The following is an 8,634-nucleotide window of genomic DNA, read 5'->3' on the forward strand; positions in this document are numbered from 1 at the left end:
GGTACATATGGCCCACCCGGCACACACGCAAGCACAAAGCCACGTACCAAACGTGAGCGTGCAGGCCAGGCGTGCGATGCGTGCGGGGAAAGTTAAAGTGCTGCTCCCAGCAACGCAAAGTCTCCAATACGGTGTAGGGGCCAGGAGCCACCAACCCGTACTGCTGCAGGACCGGAAGGGCAACCAGCAGCGTGCCGCCACTCACGAACCTACAACCGCAAGGATGTCGGGGTTCGTTCGCATCGCCTCGGTAATCAGGGCACCGATGGCCGTCGGTGGAGTAACAGCTGGCTGCGGAACACGTTCCAGCCGCACCCCATCAGCCGTGTCGTTGCGAATCCACAGTACCGCCAGCACCCCGGCTCTGTACACCTCGATTGGGGCAGCCGACAAGGGGTCATCCGCGTACAGCAGGTCCAGTCGCCATGCTGTCGGCTGCCGCGCCCACACACCCCTGCGGCACACGCGAGCAGAACACACACCAGCACGAGGGAAGAAAGCTTTACAGCTACATGTATCACATAAATCATAATGTTATATGGACATCTATCATCTTGCGGGTTTAGCTGCCTTTGTTTTCTGTATCGTTATCTTTTTTTGTTCGTTGTTGTTATTACTTTTTTTTGAAGCGTGACAAAACGTTTGTAAGTAAAGGTGCAAAGAGGATATATGTTGAAATGGATACAAGATGATGGGACAAATTGATATAAGGATTTGCAAATAAACATTAAAAAACATGGTAATTTTTGCTTTTGTTTTTTTGTTTTTTAAGGGTTGTGTTGTTGCTGCTGTTGCGGGGACGGGTCGAAGATGAGTGTATCGTCCATGCATCTATTGTTGTCTTAATCATAATGGTGTATCCTATGCTTTTGATAGCCGTGTGTCTGGTCGTGTAATCGCCGGGCCCAGTGCCGCATCGCACACATCGGGATGTAAACTGCTCCGTTCTGCTCCGCATTGGGTGATGCACGATGTTCGTTGGTGCCGGCGTCTCCAAATTGCTGGGGTGAAGCCCTGTGGTCACTCCTGTTGAACGGGGTGGAGTCTGCCAAGAGACACCACACGTCGCGTGCACTGCGGCTCCGTATTTCGTTGTTCCGTCTCATTTTGTTTGTTGTAGCCGTTCCTGTGATTTTGATATTCTTTTTTTTTGGCTGTTGTATTCATGGTGAAGGTCGTATTTATCTTTTTTTTTGTTTTCTTTGCTTCGTTTTGTTTTCGTCCTTGTTTTTGCTGTCGGTGCAAACACAGAGGGACGCCATGCGGCAGGTTTAGGGCGGGGGAGACGCTCGGAGTAGGAGCCTTCGGCAAAGCAGTAAGACAAGCAGAGCTAGGAGCAGCCGCCACGCTTGACGACGCCAGACGGCACCGGCCGCATAAAATGCAGCCAAAAGCGAAGTGGCCCATGCTGTAAACCCGTTCACTGCCAATGGGCCTTTGGAGACCTTCGCGTCGCCCCCCCTGGGCGGCTCCACTGGTGGAGCCGCCGGCGGTTTCGTCTCAGCCACGGGGATGTTGCCTACGGGAGCCATATCGGCTGCCCCTTCGCAGTGGTGGCTCCCACCAGATCTGGCACCCGGGTTTCCATTGCGGTGCAGCTGCTGCCCCCGCAGGGCGCGGTGCGCCTTGCAAATTTCATCCTGCTCCTGCAATTCCATCACCTCCAGTTGAAGCCTTTCGGTGTTCTCATCCGCAGACAATAGCAGGGCGTGGTCGTCCAGGCGCTGCTTGGCGTCCTCCTCCGTGTCCTCGTCAAAGACAAGCGCCTCCGCTATCACCGCCGCCACCTTTGCGGGGCCGCCACGCCTGCGCTGCCTTCGGTTGCTCCTTCCCCCAGGGCCCGTATGCTCGTTTGCACTGTGCCTCACATCCTCCTCCGCTAATGGGGGGCCGTCTGCTGCAGCCGCCGGATGTTGCTGCCTGCCACTGCCGTCCCCATCCTTGCTGGGGTGGTTATGATGGGAACGGCCCTGCACCCCCACCTCATCGGCGAACATCACACGGCGAGCGCGCTGCGTGTCCTCGCCGCTGTGCGACGTCTCCTGCTTTGTCACATCGCCGTCCATGCTGGATGCCACTCGTCCCCGCCCTCGCGCTCGCTATATATGTGAGTAGGTGTTATCCCACGCTACCCCGCGCTGTCTGCTGGACCCTCCAATATCCGCTAGCTTCCGCGTATATGAGCTTCTGTCAGCGCAAGCAGAACAGGCAGGAAGAAGAGGCAAAGCATCCGATAGACGCGCCACAGCACATATAAATGCATACCTCCCCCCACCCCAGATACACACACATACGCGCGTAGGCGTGAGTGTAAGACAACATCCGTGCGGCGCCTCTCCCTCATCCGCTCTTGCGCTGCGCAGTCAAACGCAACAAGCGGGTGAGAAGGGGACACAAAAAAAAAAAAGACATGTCCGTTGGAATCGTACGCACTCGCATGCGTGCACCAACACGGCAGCCGTCACACATTTACATACACAGACAGAGAGAAAGATATATACATAAAAAAAAAAGTAAAGAGGGCCTCGAATGGGTGGGGAAGGCATAAAAACAAAACAAAAACAAAAAAGAGGGCGCAGACGTTTTCCCACTTCTCAGTTTAAAACAGAAATAAATAAATAAAAACGCCGATGCATGTAACTCCGAAATAACTTCTTCGTAACCACACGTGTATTCCTGCAGCACACCATAAAAAAAAAAGAGTCCACTACGATTCCTCATGGTTGCCTATGAGCAGGCGTTTACAGACGCAAAGGCACGCAAAGCAAGCAAGGCGTAGCAACGAGAGGACAATTGAGCTATTGTTGCTCTTTTAGCGGACGCATTGAAGGGCCATGCCACTCCCTCTTCGCAGGGTTTCAAGGGCCAAAATAAAATTTTTAAAAAAGGATGTATCAGTCGATACACAAGTGTAGTGATACCAATAAATGGTCAACCATGTTCGTCCCACCAGCAAGCGCATATACGCATATACGTACGGACCTCCACAACCCCATGCGCAGAGGCATGTACATACAGAGAGAAAGAGAAAAAGCAAGGAATGGATGCTCCTTGTGTAAGTTGCGCGGGAGGATACGTCCGTGGACGCCCCCGGTGCTCATTCCTTCTAGCTGGTTGGGTCACTGCTGTGTCACTAACCACCGATGAGTTCCTTGCGAGGACCATGTTATCTCCCTCTCTCTCTCTTCACCACTCTCGCCTTCCCTTCAGTGTTATGGGGCTCACTAGTATGCAGTACCCGGATCAAATCGGCACACGGCACCACGTGTTTCACTGCACTCCTCCCAGCTATCGTCGTGTACAACCCTTAGCCATCGTCGTAGTCAAGTCACCCGTCACCCGCAACCGACGGTCGCGGCTGCTGCACGCATTCATCCCGCCGCGGCCCAATGTTGTTGGTCACCGGGCGGTGCATCTTCGTTGGTTCTAGCGCGTACGTGGTGGTGGCCCGGCGGTAAATGACTAGCAGCCAGGGTAAGCTGGAGACAATGGAGCGCCGATTTAACTCGGCCTCGTTATGCGGGGACCACGCGATCGGCGACACTACCCGCACAATGTGCGGCGTTGCTGCCAGAAAAACTGTCCTCCTTCTTCTGCATGAAGACGATGCTACTGGAGGCACGATGCCCTGTCTCAACTAGGTACGCCGTGGGGTAGAAGCCCTCGAGCAACTCCTCATCGTCGGCAGAGCTCTCCGTGACAGGCGCGTTGTTCCCGTGTTTATCCTTCTGCACAGGGGGAGTGGAGGCATGTCCGGCGGTGGCAGCCAACAATTGTGCCGGGCATTGGGCCGGGCGCAGCTCGATGAGTGTAGAAAAGAGATGGCTCACGTCATCGTCATAATCGCCAAACCACGCAGCGGCGCGGCGTACGGGGCGCTGCCGAAGCGACGGTGCCACGTGGCGAGTGCCGATGGTGCGTGAAAGCACGTTGCCCACGGCCGCGTTCTTCACTAGGCCCTGCAGTGCCCGACAGTTTTTGAGGTTCACTGCATTGGTGTTTGAGGCCGCCCCGTTGGGCATAATCGGTGAAACAGACAGTGGCTGTATACAAACAGGGTTGACGTCTGCCGCGTCTAGCAATGTGAGTCCACAAGGTTTGCTTCTCGCCAGCACGATGGGAGATAACACGACCTAACGCTGCAGCGGGTCTGGCGTCATTGAAGGTGCCCCCGCAGACAGCAGCGGGGACGCCGTGGCGCCGCCCTTCCACTCATCCAAAATGGGCTCAGGGGTGCAGGTAGCCGCCGGAGCCGGCACACCAGCAGTCTCTACGAATGTTGCGCGCTGCTTAAGAAAGTCAGACAACCACGCACTGACTCCCCTCGGCTCGGATGGCACTGTGTCACTGCCGAACTGTTTGTCATTTCACCGCTTGCCGTTGCGTGGACGCTGCGGGAGCCCAAGCTACAATCGTCATGGAATACTGTCGAGCGTCTGGCAAAAACACGCTTGCAATCCATGTGCTGCAGTTCTTTGCCCTTCTCCGTTAAGTCGCTCAGTCAGCGTTGGCTTTTAAAGACCTCAACCGGGTCCTGCAGCCCCCCAAGCGTCGGTTGCACATAGGCAGAAAAACGCATGGTATCCATGCTGCGCCGCATATCCGCCACGCGCAGCGGCACCGGCTCCGACGCCCGCTATTCCGTGTTCCGGGAATGCACATGTCGCTTTCTTGTCGCCCGTGCTCCGTGAGTCAGGCGATGCAACGAGAGTATCCCTGTACCGCTCCACTTCCTCACGCGACATCGCACACACCGCATCCTGCTACATGTACTCTTATTCCACGCTTGAGAAGGTGTTGCTGCACCTGGAATGTGGTGACGCGTCCAGAAATTTCATCGGCGCTTCTCGCTGCGAGGAAGCAAGGCGTGCGGAGGCGGGGGCTTGCACACCGAGCTAGAGTGCGCAACTCCCGCTATGTGCTTGCACTAATATCAGCCCAGAGCCTAAGCTTGGGGTGCGGCGAGCTCCCAAGGTTGGGGCACTGCAGTTGGTGCATTGCGCGCGGCTCCAGCGCTGACTCCCAGCAACGCGGGTGGTGGGAACAGTGTTAGCAAAAATCCCGCGTCATGCACGCCCAACGGCGGGCGGCGGGCGGATGTCCCCCCACTGACAATGCCGCCTCGCCCCTCTGCCTCTGTGTGCCCTTGCATCATGCTGTTTGATTGCTCCTTGCGTGGGTGAAGTAAAATCTCCCCGCTTCTCTGCCGTCGCCCCACAACCACGGCCCAACAGAGAGGCAAACGTGAAAGAACCGAACAGTCAGGGGTGTTGGGGTGCGCATGAAGCCGAAGCCAGCGCGCACGCTACACGTGCACGACATTCACGACGTACGCCGCGGTGGGAGGGGGAGATGTAACAGAGAGAAAGAGAGGAGGAGGAGGAGGAGCAGAAGGGCAACGCAGCAGAGGCGTCTCGCAATGCACGCTCAGTTCACCTGCTTCCTCGCCTCCCCGTGCCATACCCACAGACGCACAGACAAAGAAGAAAACGAATACAAACAAAACAAAAAATACACCAAACCAACGTGAGATTTCAACAGCAGCTCCCTACAAGATTGACATTTGCGTGTGTGTGTGTACAAGCAAACTCCCTCTTTTATTCTTGTCGTTGTTGGTCTGCTAACGCCGCTGCACATTGAGCTGCTCCATCTCCTTCCGCGCACGCGTGAGTGCCTCTGGAATGGCCCGCAGGTCACACTCCTGCCGCCGCAGCGACTCGGCAAACGTCTTCTCAAGCCGTGCCAACATCACGGCGCGTGCGGCACGAAGCTCCTTGCTCCGTTGCCGCTCCTCCGCTTGACGCTGCTTCAGCGTGTCCAACTCCACGCGCAGCCGCTCAACCATCTGCCGGCTCTCCAGCTCACGCTGACGAAGCTGCTTCAACTCGTGATGCAGCGATGCGGCACCAAGACGCGACCGCTGCGAGGCGGATCTATGCGCGGTGGCGTCACCCGCAGCTTCCACGTGGTCCTCGCGCTCCTCTAGTGCCACTTTCAGCTGGTACTCGGCGCTCTCGAGCCGTCTCCAAACACTTTTGAGTTCCTCCTGCAGCTGATGCATCCGCTGCCTCGTAGCGTGATGGAAGTGCATCTCCTGGTTGAGGCGCTCCTCTGCCACGGCGAGGGCGCCCTGTTGCATTTGCAGCTCCCGAAGCATGTCGTCCAGTCGTTTCTGCTGCTGTTGCGGTGCTGCGACAAAAACCCCAGCACCGCACACATCGCCTCCCGTGGGAAGCGTTGCGGGTGCGGAGGGAGGAGATGCTCCGACTGCCTGGGCCAAGCCGTCCCTCTGCTCTGGGGTAGCGGAGGCATCATTCAAGGTGCGGAGCGCACTCAGAGTGTCCTGCATCTCCAGCTGCCGAATCCGCGCGTGCGCCACATGCAACATCTCCTCTAGCGTGCTTATCGTCATGGCGGCCGCGTCACTATCGTCACATGCCTTACCCTCCGCTTTCCTTTCACGTGACACGTTGATTCGATGCAATGCATATCGTTTCGTCTGCCCCAGTAGCTGACTGTGTTCGGCCCGCAGCGCCAAAAGCTCCTGCTTGGCCGCCGTCATTTCATCCCGCATAAGCTGAAACTCCGCCATGGAGGGATTTCGATGGTACGCCTCCTTCAGCTTGTCCTCCAAGTCGTGCACGCGCTGCAGCAGATCGGCGCGCTCTTGCAGGAGAGCAGCACCGCCGCGTGGAGAAATGGCGCCTGGAGACACCCTTGCCATCCTGCCTCTAAGGCCCCCGACGGAGTGTGCTCTGTAGCCAGTGATGGGACGACCCAAACGTGGGCTTCGAATACGCGGCGTCGTGCGCAGCTCTTCAAACCTCGCCCGCAGCGATGGGCCGGCGTCGCTATCGGCAGCATTCGCCACCATGCCTGGACCGCCGTTGGCGCTCCCAGCACGGCAGGCCTCGAGTTGCAGTCTAGGCACAATGAAAGACACGGCGGCGGCGGTGGAGGAGGAGGAACACGGCGGAGGCGAGGTGTCGCACGCTTCAGCGTCCTGAGGCTCCTGCCTCTCCGATGGCTGGCGCGACGGCTCTGTTGAGGAGGCAGCCGTGTTGCTGCACGCCTTTGGCGACGAGCAGGGCGTCGCAGCACTCAAACTGAGCCGCTCCGCCTCGTATGCAACGTCCGTCAGCAGCGCGTCGATCGCCGCCAGCTCATCCCGCGCCATCCGCACGTACTCCGCGTGTTCCTCCATCTCCCGCATGAGTGCAGCCGTTTCGGCCGCCGCGGTGGCGCTCTTCATCCCGCACTCTTCACTCACTACGTCCTCCACGGCGCCCGCCGCGGCGGCCAGAGCGGCCTCGCTCGCCCGCAGCATGGCCGTAATCCACCGATGCAGTGGCCCCAGCGTCGGATGCACACGCACGACGCGGTCAAACGTCCACGTCGAGTCGAAATCCCTCCGCCGCACCGCGGCAATCAAAACAGCTGTAACGGCGGACGGATCGCGCTTCACTAACCGCCGCGGCAGGCCTCTGATGCTGCGGCAGTGGTCCCACGATATATACAGCTGCTCGCCCAACAAACAAACAGCAGCTTGAACAACCACGGCGACAGCAAGCGGCGGGCGACGCAAACCACGAAGATCATTCCAGAAACGCGTGGGCACCGCCCACAGCGCGGCACGCGCCGCTGTAAGAGCCTCCATTGCACCCTTCACTTGTTGTCGCTGCTGCGCATCCCTTGCGGTGGCCTCGGTGGTATCATCGCTCTTGCTTGCACCGTGAACCCACGCCTGTATCTCGGCAATGCGAGCAAGCGAAGTCTCCACGTCACTGCACAACTGCTCACGTCGCCGACTCAACTCCTCCACGTCGTCAAATGATAGAGAGGTCTCCCGCTGGCACTTGTCCTTGTTGTGTTTATCACTGTTTTTGGCATCGTGTGGATCTGCTGAGGCGGAAGCCCCTTTCGTAGGCCCGTCAGTGTGGGGCACGTGCATCACTGCACGATGCACACACACACACACGCTAATTCTCCTCTGCTAACAGGAGGCTTTGCTGCAGAAATTGTGTGGTGGTTGCGGTGGAAGCAGCAAAAAAAAAAAAGAGGCAACAGCAGCAGAAATAAAAGGGGTGGGTGTGCCACGCAAGCAACAGGGCAGTCCGTGACCAGCCACAGTGTACGGCCAGCATGCATGTGTGGGCTTAGGCTCATGCAGAGGGACGCGGTGCAGGAATGAGAAGTAACGAGGAAAAACATGCAAGAAGACGTGGGGGGTGAAACACAAAGAAGAGCAGCGGCACATCTATCACCAAAAAAAAAAACAATAAGAACCGCAGTTCCTCGGACGTCTCGCTGTGATGGATACTGGCACCCCAAAAGAGAGATAAATCTGCTTCATCCCTGAAAAATCCCCGCCGTGCCCGCAGCTACGCCGGGGTGTATGTGCACATCTCCATCTGTACATGCAGAAGCTTTTGTGCCTGCGTGCATAAACAGAAGGGAAGGGAATAACGTCTGCGGCCTCGATGCCACGTAGAGACAGAGAGAGAAAGAAAGCAAAAAATAAAACAATGAAACAATAACATATGAAGAAAAAAAAAATGACGCACGCTGCCGGGGAAGGAAACAAATAAAGACGTCCACAACAATGACGGTGACAATGACGACGATGGCAGCAGT

At 57.1% G+C, this 8,634-nt stretch overlaps 5 protein-coding genes across 5 annotated transcripts, besides 4 other annotated features; 2 read left to right on the forward strand and 3 right to left on the reverse strand.

Annotated features, from left to right (window-relative positions):
- Nucleotides 1-532, forward strand: TraAM80_01297 (uncharacterized protein; the record flags this gene model as incomplete). Its single annotated transcript, XM_029378349.1, has 1 exon — nucleotides 1-532. A coding segment is annotated over one exon (532 nt), but the record flags the coding sequence as incomplete, so codon positions are not given.
- Nucleotides 533-1,186: 654 nt separating this feature from the next.
- Nucleotides 1,187-1,231: a microsatellite.
- Nucleotides 1,232-1,271: 40 nt separating this feature from the next.
- On the reverse strand, nucleotides 1,272-2,066 carry TraAM80_01298 (uncharacterized protein; the record flags this gene model as incomplete). The annotated part of the gene is made up of 1 exon (XM_029378350.1): nucleotides 1,272-2,066. One exon carries the CDS (start codon nucleotides 2,064-2,066, stop codon nucleotides 1,272-1,274), a length of 795 nt encoding a protein of 264 aa, XP_029241734.1.
- A 1,449-nt stretch (nucleotides 2,067-3,515) lies between these two features.
- On the reverse strand, nucleotides 3,516-4,022 carry TraAM80_01299 (uncharacterized protein; the record flags this gene model as incomplete). Its single annotated transcript, XM_029378351.1, has 1 exon — nucleotides 3,516-4,022. One exon carries the CDS (start codon nucleotides 4,020-4,022, stop codon nucleotides 3,516-3,518), a length of 507 nt encoding a protein of 168 aa, XP_029241735.1.
- Nucleotides 4,023-4,654: 632 nt separating this feature from the next.
- TraAM80_01300 (uncharacterized protein) lies at nucleotides 4,655-5,053 on the forward strand (the record flags this gene model as incomplete). Its single annotated transcript, XM_029378352.1, has 1 exon — nucleotides 4,655-5,053. The coding sequence occupies one exon, from the start codon at nucleotides 4,655-4,657 to the stop codon at nucleotides 5,051-5,053; it is 399 nt and encodes a 132-aa protein (XP_029241736.1).
- Nucleotides 5,054-5,342: 289 nt separating this feature from the next.
- Nucleotides 5,343-5,395: a sequence feature (GA-rich).
- A 70-nt stretch (nucleotides 5,396-5,465) lies between these two features.
- Nucleotides 5,466-5,483: a microsatellite.
- Nucleotides 5,484-5,525: a microsatellite.
- A 95-nt stretch (nucleotides 5,526-5,620) lies between these two features.
- TraAM80_01301 (uncharacterized protein) lies at nucleotides 5,621-7,951 on the reverse strand (the record flags this gene model as incomplete). Its single annotated transcript, XM_029378353.1, has 1 exon — nucleotides 5,621-7,951. One exon carries the CDS (start codon nucleotides 7,949-7,951, stop codon nucleotides 5,621-5,623), a length of 2,331 nt encoding a protein of 776 aa, XP_029241737.1.
- Nucleotides 7,952-8,634: the final 683 nt, after the last annotated feature.

The sequence above is a fragment of the Trypanosoma rangeli genome (assembly GCF_003719475.1).
Source record: "Trypanosoma rangeli strain AM80 chromosome Unknown Tra_15.4_contig_00026, whole genome shotgun sequence".
Classification (NCBI taxonomy): domain Eukaryota; phylum Euglenozoa; class Kinetoplastea; order Trypanosomatida; family Trypanosomatidae; genus Trypanosoma; species Trypanosoma rangeli.